Source organism: Tachysurus vachellii, chromosome 3 (assembly GCF_030014155.1).
Source record: "Tachysurus vachellii isolate PV-2020 chromosome 3, HZAU_Pvac_v1, whole genome shotgun sequence".
Taxonomy (NCBI): Eukaryota; Metazoa; Chordata; class Actinopteri; order Siluriformes; family Bagridae; genus Tachysurus; species Tachysurus vachellii.
This window is the reverse complement of record NC_083462.1, coordinates 18,662,707-18,677,813: the sequence shown is the minus strand read 5'-3', so window position 1 is coordinate 18,677,813 and position 15,107 is coordinate 18,662,707. Positions and strand designations below refer to the sequence as shown.

The 15,107-nt window shown below is 39.5% G+C and overlaps 2 protein-coding genes across 3 annotated transcripts; both read right to left on the bottom strand.

Annotated features, from left to right (window-relative positions):
* Position 1: 1 nt before the first annotated feature.
* gtf2h5 (general transcription factor IIH, polypeptide 5) lies at positions 2-1,390 on the bottom strand. Its single transcript, XM_060864949.1, has 3 exons — positions 1,332-1,390; positions 588-662; positions 2-496 (listed from the first exon to the last, which is right to left on the bottom strand). Exons 2-3 carry the CDS (start codon positions 620-622, stop codon positions 316-318), a joined length of 216 nt encoding a protein of 71 aa, XP_060720932.1. The 5' UTR covers positions 623-662; positions 1,332-1,390; the 3' UTR covers positions 2-315.
* Positions 1,391-5,780: 4,390 nt separating this feature from the next.
* Positions 5,781-14,889, bottom strand: serac1 (serine active site containing 1). 2 transcript variants are annotated; one of them, XM_060866130.1, is made up of 17 exons: positions 14,768-14,889; positions 13,390-13,480; positions 13,126-13,162; positions 12,511-12,653; positions 12,172-12,261; positions 11,602-11,730; positions 11,123-11,244; positions 10,894-11,022; positions 10,499-10,612; positions 9,907-10,069; positions 9,157-9,307; positions 8,934-9,075; positions 8,741-8,841; positions 8,567-8,664; positions 7,731-7,913; positions 7,503-7,646; positions 5,781-6,869 (listed from the first exon to the last, which is right to left on the bottom strand). In XM_060866130.1, the coding sequence occupies exons 2-17, from the start codon at positions 13,478-13,480 to the stop codon at positions 6,733-6,735; spliced, it is 1,974 nt and encodes a 657-aa protein (XP_060722113.1). In that variant the 5' UTR covers positions 14,768-14,889; the 3' UTR covers positions 5,781-6,732. The 2 variants fall into 2 exon arrangements, 1 of the variants encoding a protein (XP_060722113.1); XR_009648094.1 differs by having other exon boundaries at positions 6,733-6,869; positions 7,786-7,913.
* Positions 14,890-15,107: the final 218 nt, after the last annotated feature.

The following is a 15,107-nucleotide window of genomic DNA, read 5'->3' as shown; positions in this document are numbered from 1 at the left end:
CTTATTGTTTATATTCCAATTTATTTCTCAGATCTTTATCATAAGCCAAACACAAAAGTACAGAATACGGCAACACCGACCATGTCAAAGGCGAGCATCTGATCTCTTTTGGATTTAATTAAATATGAATAAACAAATTTATAGACAGACAATTTGCATAAAGGTAAACATGCATTAAGGTGTTATAGCTGGACGTTTCACACACAAAATAAAAGTATCTTTGCAAGCGTCTTCAGGAGGTGTTTGTGACAAATCAGGATTTTAGCAGGACCATTTCAGCCCAAGTTGGAGAGGAGCAATGTGGAGTGTGTGAGTTTATTTCTGCGTGATGGGGAAAGAGTTCTGGTCCATGAGCTCCCCGACTTTCTCCTGCAGTATGTGCACAACTTCAGCCAAAATAAAAACATGTGTATCATCCAGGTCCTGAATGATGAACTTCTTCCCCAGAGCCGAGGTTTCATCCAGGTACAGAAGGAACTGCTTCATCGCAGGATCGCTGTGGTTTAAAACAAGAAACTAATAATGTAAACAAATCCATATTACTTCACAATTTCTACACAAATAAACAACTGAAAGAAAGCACTTACCATTCCACAAGAACTCCTTTTAACACGTTCACCATCTTTAAAACTAAAAAACAAACTCAGCTCGCAGTTCAAATCCTTTGAATAAGCGACGTGAAGAAAAAGAGGAATAAAGCAGGAAGGATATTAAATGTAAACATTTGCTAATCAGCTAACTAGCTAGCTAATAAAGCTGTAGTTATACAGCATTAGTTGTTAAAACGACCGAAATCTAAAACATTAAATAGAAGACTGTAATAAAGCCTAAATGCGTGAATGAATCCAAACAGAAGTTTTTTTTAGCCATTTAATATAAAATAATATCATTACATTGCCGTTAGAAATAATGTGCGCATATATACACGGTTTTACGGTAACAACGAAAGGCTTAAAAATGTCAGTAAAATGTCGATTTGTTTTATATATTTATACAATACAAAAAAAAATAAATTAATTACATGAACTAAATATTTAAATAAACGAAATATTCCCGAAAAGCACAGTGCACACATATATACATAAAATTTACAATAAATACTAAATACACCAAGCGCTTGATGGTTGTGTTTACCGTAAAACCTCGTATATGTGCGCACATTATGTGTAAACAGCGGACGTGCTAGCTGGATGTCATATCTTTACTGAGCATCATTGCTCACCAAACACCCGTGTGTTCAGTTTAACACGTCGCCTTCATAGCCGTCTCTGTACATTTATACAAAAAACAATTCCAGAAATTCTGATTTTATACGTATAAGAAATCCTTACCAAAGCAGGCTCCCGATTCTTTCCTGCTGTTTTTGTCTCGCATTACTGAATGACCACCGCTTACAGCGCCATCTACTGTACTGGAGGATTTATTGTTTATTTATCAATCCATAACATAAAGAAAATGAATGTAAAACTAGCTTGAAAAGATCTTTTTCTATCATGATCTCAGTCTCAAAGCAGCTTATGCATAAGTATTGGCACCTTTGACCTTTTCCATATTTTGTATTTTTACAGCCTGGAGTTTGAATTCAGAATCAGAATCAGAAAGATCTTTATTGCCAGGTATGTTTTCACATACAAGGAATTTGTTTTAGTGACAGAAGATCCACAGTGTAACAGGATGACATTGATAAGACACAAACACATATATGATATATTCAGTTGTATGTACAGTGGAAAAATGTGCAAGTTGAAATATAAATAAGTATGTGTTTTAAGTAAATAATGTGTAAGAATAGTGTTGTGTGTTCCGTGTATGTCAAGTGTTCATCAGATGGATTGCCTGAGGGAAGAAACTATTCCTATGTCTGGTCGTTCTGGTGCTCAGGGCTCTGTAGCGTCGACCAGATGGCAACAGTTCGAACAGAGTGTGCTGGATGTGAGGGGTCCAAAGTGATTGTCTTTGCCCTTTTGCTCACTCTGGAGAAGTACAGGTCTTGGAGAGTGGGGAGATTTGTGCCAATGATTCGCTCAGCAGTCCGGACTACCCTCTGTAGTCTTCTGAGGTCAGATTTTTTAGCTGAGCTGAACCAAACAGTAATTGAGGTGCAGAGGATGGATTCAATGATGGCAGTGTAGAACTGTTTCAGCAGATCCTGTGGCAGGTTGAACTTCCTCTGCTGAGCCTTTTTCACAATGGAGTCTATGTGAATGTCCCACTTCAGGTCCTGGGAGATTGTGGTTCCCAGGAATCTGAATGACTCCACTGCTGTCACAATGCTGTCCATGATGGTGAGTGGGGGGAGAGCAGGGGGGTTTCTCCAAAAGTCCACAATCATCTCCACTGTCTTGAGCGTGTTCAGCTCCAGGTTGTTAAGACTGCACGTCTGTAAGCAGACTCGTCACCATCCTGGATGAGGCCGATCAGTGTGGTGTCGTCTGCAAACTTTAGGAGCTTGACAGAGGGGTCATTAGAGGTGCAGTCATTTGTGTACAGGGAGAAGAGCAAGTGGGGAGAGGACACAACCCTGAGGGGTGCCAGTGCTGATGGTGTGGGTGCTGGATTTGAGTTTCCCCAGTCGCACCAGCTGCTGCCTGTCTGTCAGAAAGCTGGTGATCCACTGACAGACAGAGGAGGGAACAGAGAGCTGGGTTAATTTGGGCTGGATGATGGTGATGGGATGATGGTGTTAATTGCAGAGCTGAAGTCCAAAAAACAAGATCCTCACATAAGTCCCTGGTCTGTCCAGATGCTGCAGAACATAATGCAGTCCCATATTGACTGCATCATTCACAGACCTGTTTGCTCTGTTTGCAAACTGCAGAGGGCCCAGTAAGGGTCCAGTGATGTCCTTCAGTTAAGCCAAAACCAGTCTTTCAAATGATTTCATGACCACAGACGTTAGAGCCACAGGTCTGTAGTCTTTTATTCCGGTAATTTTGGGTTTCTTTGGGACAGGGATGATGGTGGAGCTTTTGAAGGATGAAGGGACTTCACACAGCTCCAGTGATCTGTTGAAGATCTGTGTGGAGATGGTGGCCAGCTGGTGAAACGCTGTCTGGGCCTGGTGTCTTCCTGAAAGAACATTTATCTGGGATTCTTTGTGATATATATATATATATATATATATATATATATATATATATATATATATATATATATATATATATATATATATATAGAAAGAAAGAAAGAATCACAAAGAATCCCAGATAAATACGTATATATATATATATATATATATATATATATATATATATATATATATATATATATATATATATGTATAAATATATACAGTATCTGACAGAAGTGATACACCCCTCACATTTATGTAAATATTTTATTATTATATCTTTTCATGTGACAACACTGAAGAAATGACACTGTGCTACAATGTAAAGTGAGTGTACAGCTTGTATAACAGTGTAAATTTGCTGTCCTCTCAAAATAACTCAACACACAGCCATTAATGTCTAAACCGCTGGTCACAAAAGTGAGTACACCCCTAAGTGAAAATATCCAATTGGGCCAATTTTCTCTCCCCGGTGTCATGTGACTCGTTAGTGTTACAAGGTCTCAGGTGTGAATGGGGAGCAGGTCTGTGTCATTTTCGTAGCACAGTGTCATTTCTTCAGTGTCACATGAAAAGATAATAAAATATTTACAAAAATGTGAGGGGTGAACTCACATCTGGGAGATACTGTATGTTTGAAGTAGCAGGAAATCAATGTAGTGTGCAAAATTACTTAGTGGTGATTGTGTAAACCTTTGTCCTTTTATCTATCCATCATCCAAGTATTCATTCATTCATCCACCAGTCCACCATCCCACCCAATCCGATCTATTCGTATATCCGTCCCTCCATCCATCCATCCATCTCATTAATCAATCCATATATTCATCCCTCCATTCAATTCAATCTATCATGCATTCCTTTATTTATTCATCTATTCCATCTATCCATCCCATCTGTTCATCCCTCCCATCGATTCCGTTCATCCAATTCACCCATGTGTTCATTCATTCATTCATTCATTCCATCCAATACAGCTCTTCTATCAATCAATCTATGTATTAATTAATCCATTGTAAGAAATTACAGAAATTGCACCCAAATTCCACTCCAATGTACACATCTAAAAGAGCTCATTCCTAAAAAGGTTTAAGTATCATAAGGTAATACGTTTAGAACTCTAAACGTATAAAGTTGACTCAATTATAAATATGGGAATGGCAGCAGGACATTAAGCATCACCACGAACAAAGGGTCTACGTGACTGCGATTACCATTTAAAGTGACCATTTGGTTGATAACAACTGTAACAATACCAAGCCAAGGTCTGAGTGACCGCGATGACCATTTAAAGGGACTATTTGACTGATAACAATTGTAACAATAACAAGACAAGGTATACGTTCTGGCTAAATAACAAGGTGTGACCCAGCCATTTGGGAGACACTCAGTTCTTACGCTCAATTCACATTCAAAGCAGAACCTCATTTAAACTACAAAGGGGAAAAACAGTATAAAATGCATGAGCAGGATTTGCTCTGGGTTCTTATTGACTCCGACGAACCCAAAGTACGTCAGGTATTTTGTCACAATAAACTTCTTGTTCTTTATTAAGATCTTCAACATCATCGTCTTATTTTTACACAACACATTTTTTATTTCTTACATTGGCGAGCCAGCCAGGAGGATTCCAAAAAAAAAGTGGGGAAAGGTAAGAAAAGCGGTATTTTCTTCTTTTACGCTGTATTTGATTCAGGGAACCCCCTCGTTTAAAAAACCTAGAAAAGAAATGTTTTTAGTGTAGAATAGAACATAGAGTTAACCTACGTTAACCCGACGCAGTGTGGTGACAGAGTTGTATTTGAATCGTTGTTTCTAAAGTAACTGAAGCAAAGTGCTTAAGTTGATAGGTTTCTAAAGTAACTGAAACTTGTTGTGTGTTTGTTATAACTCTGTTAAGATTCTAAAGTAACTGAATCAGCCCGACGCAGTGTGGCAGTTGAATTATAGCTAAAAGTGTTTCTAAAGTAAGTGAAACAGTGATAGTGTAAAGGGCCCAACGCACCGCGGCTCTGTAGAGTTTAAAGCAATAACCCGAGGTAGTGTGGTGTTGTCTGACAGACTGTAACATTGTATTAAACTTACGTTTTAAGTCCATGTACTGTGGTTAAGTAAACGGGTAGGTTTTAACGCAAGAAACCCGACCTAGTGTTAAACTAGTACAGTGACAGTGACAGTGTTAAACTGTTTTAAGTCCAAAAGTGCTGTGGCTAAGAAGACTGTTTTAAAATATAACAAAAAACCCCGATGTACTGTGGTTTATCCGACGTACTGTGACTGAGTTACATTTTAAACTGTTTGTGAGATTGTGAGTGTTACTGTTTGTGACTGAAAGTGTTTGTGAGGGTTATTGTTTGTGAGTGGTACTACTTGTGAGTTGTGAGTGTTAAGTGGTACTAAAGTTGAACTCAAGGCCAGACGGAGTGTGTCTGTGTCCGAAGCAGGGAGACTTTTCAGTTCAAAAGCCCGACGTATTGTGGCTGGTTTGTTCATTTGTTCAGTTCTTACGCTCAATACACATTCAAAGCAGAACCTCATTTAAACTACAAAGAGGAAAAACAGTATAAAATGCGTGAGTAGGATTTGCTCTGGGTTCTTATTGACTCAGACGAACCCAAAGTACGTCAGGTATTTTGTCACTGCTATGCTGGAATAAACTTCTTGTTCTTTATTAAGATCTTCACCATCATCGTCTTATTTTTACACAACACATTTTTTATTTCTTACACCATCCATTCAAGTATTCATTCCATTCAGTCCAATCTATTCATCCACCAATCCATCCATCTATCCATCATGTATTCATTCATTTATCAATTCCATCCATCCCTTCCATATGGTAATCTCTCACATCCATTCAGTCCATGTAATCTAGTTTATTTTTCCTCACAGATGCGATCCACATTAATAAACATGGCCCAAAAAGGCTATATTTTATCTGCAGACCAATGACAGAATGTTTAAAAAGTCTCTGTAAAAACAACAAAAAAAAAATCCATCCATGTATTCAGTCAATCTTCCACCATTCCACCCAAATCACTCATCTATCCATCAACTCATCTATTCATTGCTTCTGTTTCATCCATTTATCTAACCCATCCATCTACACAATGGAGGTGAGCTGAAGTACTCTACATTACTCCTAGGTGTAAGCATGTGTGTGACAGACATCGTGTAACGAACTCACACCGTTATCTTTGAATCTTTTACCCTGCTGCTCTCATTCTCATAAAAATCATCACATACTGTACACAAAAACTCAGCTTCAGATGAAACACAGCCACTTTATTGTACTTGTGCTTAAGTGCTGGCGTAACATTTTGGCAAAAATTGAACCTTTAAATCCTTCTCAGCGAGAACTCATACTCTAATCGTTTATACAAAAATACTGTTTGTAAATTAAAATCCGTCGGGATGTTTGAGGTAGTGGCAGAAAGTCTCTAGAGTTTTCCAAATAAACTAGAGAAAAATAAAAAATAACCGACACAGGACGCAGTTATCAGTAGGTGAAGAGTTTAGACACTGTATTATTATTATTATTATTATTATTATTATTATTATTATTATTTTTATTTTAATATTTATGTAGATTCCCGTGTTGCATTCTCTTCTGACTTCCTGTGAAGAAAAATCCCGAAGATGCCCCAAAAAACAACAAACATTCAGTCGATTATCTCTCCTCCGAGAGCGTCCTGAATAAACTGCAAGCTTCGTCTGTAGAGAAACGTGTCCTTCTTCTCGGGCTTGCAGATGTTCAGATGATCGACGGGAACTTCTATCAGATCTCCGAGACCCAGATCTGTAAAAAGGTACAAGCAGGATGTGCTTTGATGAGAATGTTCATTTTAACATGGAAATCAGGGACAGAGCAAAACAGCGGCGCTGTTGTGCTGAATTCATGACGATCTGCGATATGATGTTTGTTCTTATAAAAATATAAAGACGCTAAATTTTAATCACGATCCTGATATGGGGGAACGGAGATGGGGGAAGTCGTGGCCTAATGGTTAAAGAGTTTGACTCCTAACCCTAAGGTTGTGGGTTCGAGTCTCGGGCCGACCACGACTGAGGTGCCCTTGAGCAAGGCACTGAACCCCCCACGACTGCTCCCCGGGCGCCGCAGCATAAATGGCAAAGAACAAATTCTGAGTACACTGTACTTAGCTGTATGTCATGTCACTAATAATGCGATGTGTACGATCCGTTACCATAGAAACTAGAAGGTATAAGAAAGAGCGCGTTGATGTTGTATAACCAGTGACTGAATTGCTTGTGGCAGAAAATTAATCAGCTTGAAACGATCTAATTGTGGAAACGACATCATTGTATGAGTTACAAATTGTATGGACGTCCAAACGGATTTTCCTACTGTGACAAACACAACATTTTTAGGGAGTAAGAATATCCTGGTCTGTGTATTATGCTGCCATACCTGCTGACTCAGCAGGAACCACTGATATATTTATCATGGGACCGACAGCCGTAGGCAGAGTTTCAGCGAAGCTCAGGACCTTAAACTCTATGTCTTTTGCGATGTTGAGGAAATTTGCGTTCAGTTCTCGTAAGGCTGGAGAGTCTAAAAAAAAAAAAGATGTGAGAATTAAATGAAAAAAAAAAACTGCTTAGAAATACAAGATCAAACAAACAGAGCAGATCCAACCTTTGCAGAGCTCTTTGACTTCTATGGAGGGAAACAGGAGATAGCGCACGTTTACCGAGTACTCAGCCATGAAGGTGCCGCGGTGAGGGACGCTGTAGAACAGAACGCCCTTGGTGTTCTTGACCAAAGAGCTCAGCTCAGGATCCTTCGAGGCGTCTAAGAGCATCTTTTTCACCAGCAAGCCTGGATAAATAAAACATACACACACACGCACACACACATATACACGCACACACGTATACACACACATATACACACACACACATATACACGCACACACATATACACGCACACACATACACACACACACATATACACGCACACATATACATACACATATACACACACACACACACGCACACACACACACACGCACACACATACACACGCACACATACACACACACACATACACATATACACACACACACATACACACACACACACACACACATTCGCTAAGCTGTGGAAGAAAGCGATGTGGCGGCACTTTATTCCTTCAATACTCAAATTCTTGCTAATTCATTAAAGGTATCAAACTCGTCATGTCTATTTGTATAGCCGTGTTGCATTCTGGGAATTTGTGTCCAGTGTTTGCACCGACATCTAAACTAAAGGTCTAGCTCTTGTGTTTTACTGATGAAAGTCCAGTGTAACTTGTCTAGCAATAATGACGCACAACCTCTAACTTCTCGGAGCAATGAAGGAAATACAGCAACCACCCATCCGGTCACTAGTGTTCCAGTCTTTCTTTTTTTTGTTTTTAAAAATAAATAAAAAAGATGTAATGTTTGGTTTATCTCTGGTTGGTTTATCTCTGACCAACCGATGACTTACCTCCCATACTGTGTGCCACCCAGACCACAGGCCGCTCGCCTACTCCTGCCACTTTTAGCTTCTTCAGCAGCTCTTCACTGCGATATGCTAAAGACTTCCTGCACAGACGTCCAAATGATTAAACACACTAAGAATCTACTTTGTAAAAAAAAAAGTCTTTCTTTTGGTCATTACCTCTGGTTTTCAGCAGGACACTTGGCCCTCCAGTCACTCAGATGCGTGTCATAATCCACGGACAGGACCCTGAGGTTGGGACAGTCTGCCGCTAACCACGACTGTGGGACAGACCAAATCAAAATAAATCAGTGGTGCATCAGATCCAGATCAGAATACTGGCAGAATTTCTAAAATGTAGCAAGTACGGTACCTTCGGCCAGCACTCGGTGTAATCCTCTGATATTCCGGCTGATTTCTGCACTTCTGTCAGATCGCAGTCTTTCTGCCGCCACGTTTTGAAAGCGGCTCCCAGAAGGCCGTGCACGAACAGAACGTCCGCCTTTATGGGCTGGCTGGGATCGAAAGAAGAAACCTAGTCATCTTCTTCACCTGCATATACCATGCTGAATGATTTAGAAAGTCAGAGCAGATACCTGGTGCGACACTGAGGATGTAACACATAAATACCGTCCTGGTATTTCTGCTCCTCTGCGTCTCGGTCCAGGTTGGCTAAAGCGCGAGCGGCGTGAGACGCCTGCATGATGTGAGGAGACCGCGCCATCTCAGCCAGGACGGGCAACCAACCTACAGCAACGTGACAGAGCTCTGATCGTACATCGTATGTCGGAACTATTAACGTTATCATGTATGAATTATGTGTAAATAGAATTCTACATGAACGGAGTGTTTAGTGTTTTATTTGAAACACCACAGTGCTACTGAGTTCTGGATTCTGATTAGTCAGAAGGTGTTGCTTAGTTCCCTATAACGTTTCCTTCTATACTGTATATCAATGCGCTTGTTCTAATATTTTATTGTTTCTATGGCAACGACCTACACTTGCACGGCTCCACCATATTTACCGGTGTGGTGAAGTAACAGTCAGAGGTAAGGCTGTAAGCTTACCGTAGCATTTCTGACATCTGAGAGTTCCCGGTTTTCTGGTTTCTTTAGTAATGAAATAAACTGACTTTTTTTAAAGAAACATGTAACCGGCTTGTGAAAAAATGACGGTTTCCAACTTTTTTTTCAACTTCATGAACGTTCCGTAACGTTAAGCGTTAGTATAAACAGATAAAAAATTATATTCAGAAATAAATAAAAATACTTAACGGTGCTGAATTCTTAAATTTGATAAAGATTAGCAGGAAGTTAAACATCCGTGTGTAAAGATTTAGCCAAACCTGACTGCATGATGTCTGTGTGTAAGGCTTCGTTCAGTGCCAGGTTCCCGATGATGCGCACAACATTACGCTGAATCTTCTGTGAATCCCGTCGAAGCTGGTAGATTCTCTGTAGGAGCTGCAGTCCTCCGTTGGAAACAATGTGATCACAGTGACTCAGGACCTGTGTGGTAAAGATGACGCTGTTAATACAGTACAGTACAGTGTGTGTGTGTGTGTCTGTGTGTGCGTGTCTGTGTATCTCTGTGTGTGCATCTCTGTGTGTGTCTCTCTCTGTGTGTGTGTGTCTCTGTGTGTCTCTGTGTGTGTGTCTGTGTCTCTCTGTGTGTGTGTATGTGTGTGTCTCTCTCTCTCTCTGTGTGTGTCTCTCTCTGTGTGTCTGTGTGTGTGCGTGCATTGTGGTAGCCTAGTGGTTAAGGTGTTGGGCTACTAATCGGAAGGTTGTGAGTTCGATTCCTATGTCCACCAAGCTGCCACTGCTGGGCCCCTGAGCAAGGCCCTCAATTGCTCAGTTGTATAAAAAAAGGAGATAAAATGTAAGTCGCTCTGGATAAGGGCGTCTGCTAAATGCTGTAAATGTAAATGTTTTCACCTTTGAGTGCTGTACGAGGGCCTGCAGGCAGAAAGACTCCACCTTCTCAGAGGGGATGGAGGTGAGGCTCTGAGCATAAGGCAGTCCATTTCCCCCGAAACACCACAATCCTCCCTAGAATATGAAAAAAGAACAGAAACGTACACAAAACCTTTCTTCAACTGTTTATGTGGAGCATCAACAGAGTAAGCTGTTAGTAGAGGAACGATAAAATATTAGAATGAGCTGCTGTTAAAGAAAATGAATCAACACCTTCTGACCAATCAGAATCGAGAGCTCGACGGTGTTGTGGAATAAAACGATTAGTACGTTGAATTATTTTTGAGTACGTGTGCTAATGATGCTTTCATGACTGAATTTGAAACTGATGTATAGTGTGTGTCTGTGTTGCTCACCCGTTGAGAAGCGAGAGACTGAGTGCTCTCTCTCAGCGCCAGTGAGGTGAAGTACTGCACACACTGATCCACCTCCGACTGGGGCAGAGAGGCCAGGAGCTGCCTCAAACCGTCCTCGATGAAAAACTCCTGTCGGCATCGACGACAATGCAAACGATGACGTCACATAACATAGCAGAATACAACACACACACACACACACACACACGTAACAGATCTATACACTCACATCTTCCAGTTTAGGCAGAGTGGGTGGAGAAAGAAAGAAACGCAGGTCTACGTTCGGAGTCCGAGCCAGACCTATAGCTGTGCGCTGGTCTATAGACTGAGCCGCTGTCTGGTACTGGTAATCTGTGATTGACAGGTCAGCCGGCCAATCAGAAACCAAATCAGAAACGTGAGCACAAAAAGTTAATGGAGTTCATTTAGACTACATACAGTAATCAGGTCACTACATCTTATAACATAGGGGATAATTGCTATTATTTATATTTGTTAATATTCAATAGCCAAATAGAAAAAGAATTTTTATGTTATATATATTTTTATATGTTCACACGTTTTTCTTTCGTTTTTCTTTCATTTTCTCTCTCTCTCTCTCTCTCTCTCTCTCTCTCTCTCCCTTCCTCGCCCCCCTTCCTCTGTCTCGCTTTCTCCCTTCCCCTCTCTCTCTCTCTCTGTCTTTCCCTTCCTCTCTCTTTCTCTCACCCTGCCAGGGTCTGTGTGCCAGGTTGTGTACGGCCTGCAGGCGCTCCTGCCGACTGGTGGATCCGGTTTTCTTTAGCAACATCCACAGATCCAACTCATGAGGATCTGCATCCAGATGGCTTAGGCGCTCTAACACACACACACACACACACACACACACACACACACACACACACACACACACAGAAAGAGAGAGTCTGTATTCCAGCCAAGTAAGTACCAACATATTTCAGCTCAGTAGATCCTCCAGGTTGCCTCTACCAGGAGTATCAGACATAGACAAAGCTTTTGATCTGCTGAAAAAGAAAAAAACTGTTTTTTTAAATCACTGTTTCACTGGTGAAATCCTGTGAATCGAAAAAGCAGAACGTCTTGCGCATGCAGAAACCTAAAAATACCAAAGAGATGAGTGGACTGAGGTTCTCTATAACTGTCTCTAATCAAACTTGATGCTGTTCTTCTGTTCAGGGAGAGTGTCACAAAATAATAACCAGTGTTCCAGAGAAAAACAACCATATAAAATACTATTAAAACCATGCAATGCCCAGAGCTCAGAATAAAGCGCCTTACCATCCAGGGGACGGTGAAGGACTCGTGATGAAATTTCAATCAGTTTTCTGGCCGCTATATGAAGCTCCTTCCTTGCTTTATAAGTAAGATCTGTAGAAATCAAATCAATTTCAAATCAAAATGAAAACATTATTTGTGTAACACACAATCACACACAGTGAAACGCTTCAAAAGGACGTTGATGTGTTACTGACTGATGCATGTGTTTCTGAACCTATAAAGAAGTAGAATATTAACAGATGAAATGATCCTGTGCCTAAGTGTGAAAAAAAGTTTTTTTTTTAAAATCAGGCTATCAGTGATCGAAATGTTACGACAGCGATAAAAACAGAAACGTACTGGTGCCAAGGTTCTCCTGTTCTACCTTAGTGATGGGGGTTAGGTAGATATAAGACTTCTGTTTTTCTTGGAGAATCGCCTGAGTGTCGATGGTGACCGCCTGGTTTAACGTGACAACCTCGTACGTGATGAAAACGCAGCCGCTGTGCGAAAAGACAGTGTCGGTCTGTTACAGAGAGCGAAGAGACTCAACCAAAGCCAGATTTCACAGAATTCTGGCACATTTTAAGCTCTCTGAACTTTCTTGCCACTATATAAAGACGAGGCTTTAGATATAAAACATATAATACAAGTGATTAGAAGTGATTTCAGTTATAAAAGGCTTTTAAATGATAAAAAGAAATTAATTACTGTTAGTATTACTTTTTTATTATAAGGCAGATTTGTACAGAGTAACTCTGCTCTAATTATTTTTTCATATATAACTTTATTCCTCAATTAATATGTACTTTATGTATTGTCCTGTATAATTAATATATAATGATAGAGTTTTCTGTATACAGGAACAAGCTTACATATAAGACATGTATAAAATATAAAATATAAGTATAAGATGTTCACTGTACTAAAATCCTTTATTACAGTCAGAGTAGTAGTAGAAAGTATAAAACCTACCCCAGTACAATAGCACCAGTTAGTTTAGCAATTTTACCTGTAAACAAAAAATAAGTAGAGATCAGTATAATGAACACCACCCCAAAGATACGGCTGTGTGCAAAAGTTTGCACACCCAAGACAAAATACGAAAAAGAAGACGAAGCAACATGAATATTCTCTAATAACTGTGAAAAGTGGACACAACATTTTTGACATTGTTAACGTTACAACAACAATGATGATGATGATGATGATGATACACTTATGTACGTGAAAACACACCAAAGACTTTCCATGGGATGACTTTCTTCAGGCCTGGACCTGTGGAGCTCAGCCTCCGACATGGAATGAGGCGTAAGGCGATGACTGACATCTAGAAAATAACGCCACTGATTAGTCAATCTTCTAAGGTTCTTTAGTTAAAGTTATATTCACAATAAACACTAAATCTAGGTCAAGGACAGCACTGGAGACACATGCATGACCCTTTAAATATAGCTTATTTATTTATTGTTTTAATGCAATAACAGTTTCATCCCGTTGGGTTGCGTTCCAAATGGCTCCCTACTCCCTTCACTACTATAAGGGATCTCTCTCTCTTTCTCTTCTCTCTCTCCCTCTATATTTATTCTCTCTCTCTCTGTATTCTCTCTCTCACTATCTTTAGTTAAAGTTATAATCACAATAAACACTAAATCTGCTGTGCCAGAGGTCAAGGACAGCTTACAGAATGCATAAAAGAAACAGATTTAATAAATAACAGACAGATATGGTTGTATTTACAATGTCAGTGCAAACCGTAGTTCCAAATGGCTCCCTACTCCCTACATAGGGTCCCTACTATAAGGGACCTCTCTCTATCTCTCTCTCTCTATTTATTCTCTCTCTCTGTATTCGCTCTTCTCTCTGTATTTATTCTAGCTTTCTCTCTGTAATCTCTTTCTTCTCACTTTCTCTATATGTACTCTCTTTCTTTTCTCTCTCTCTATCTATAATATTTATATATATATATATATATATATATATATATATATATATATATATATATATATATATATATATATATAAAACCTTCTAAGGTTCTTTAGTTAAAGTTATAATCACAATAAACACTAAATCTACTGTGCCAGAGGTCAAGGACAGCACTGGAGACACATGCATGACCCTTTAAACCCATATAGCTTATTTATTTATTATTTAGTGCAAATATTATGATATATAAAGCTCTAAAGTGATAATTAAAGGCTTACAGAATGTATAAAAGAAACAGATTTACTAAATAACAGACAGATATGGTTGTATTTACACTGTCAGTGCAAGCCGTACGGTTCAATCCCAGATGGCTCCCTACTCCCTACATAGGGTCCCTACTATAAGGGAGGACTGAACAGCTTCAAGTGCACTTCATATACAATAAAGAGGTTTTTGATATTCAACCTTAAAATAATAAGGAATAATATAATCCTGGAGTTAGTTAAGCGATAAAACTTAAAATGTAGCTTTTCATTTTATCGCGTAATAATAATAATAACAGTTAAATAAGATATAAATACAGTTTATAAAAACTCTATAATGTCAGAAAGTCAGTTACTGCGTAAACGTTAGCGTTAGCAAAAACAGCTCCAATGACGGTATATATGCAACAAAACAAATGATTTACCTTGATTTATAGAATTATAAATGCTGGGAATAATTTACTGAAATGAGGAAAGCTGCAGTCAAACCCAAAATAAACAGGAAGCGTCCGGCATATTGAGCTACGCAATTACCGTAAACACTGGAGTATGACTTCACCAATAGACATAATACACCTAGATGTCGCCTTGGGCACAGTTCATTGGAACGACTGCGTCAATAGAGCCGCCATCTTGGTACAGAGGACCCCCCCCCCCCCCCTCTTTAATGCATCAGCGTCAATGTAGGAAAAGAAATAAAATCACCATAAATCGTCATGAATGCGATTTTCTAACCTTTTTTTGGTTCGTTCCAACGGTCAGACA

Excerpts from the sequence above, each read along its gene's own strand:
- serac1 (XM_060866130.1), bottom strand. The coding sequence starts at position 13,480 with ATGTCAGTCATCGCCTTACGCCTCATTCCATGTCGGAGGCTGAGCTCC. Across the intron at positions 12,654-13,125 it reads ACTGGTGCTATTGTACTGGG|CGGCTGCGTTTTCATCACGT; the intron begins GTAGGTTTTATA and ends CTTTTCGCACAG. Across the intron at positions 9,308-9,906 it reads CACAGACATCATGCAGTCAG|GTTGGTTGCCCGTCCTGGCT; the intron begins GTTTGGCTAAAT and ends ACGTTGCTGTAG.
- gtf2h5 (XM_060864949.1), bottom strand. The coding sequence starts at position 622 with ATGGTGAACGTGTTAAAAGGAGTTCTTGTGGAATG. Across the intron at positions 497-587 it reads AAAGGAGTTCTTGTGGAATG|CGATCCTGCGATGAAGCAGT; the intron begins GTAAGTGCTTTC and ends TTTAAACCACAG.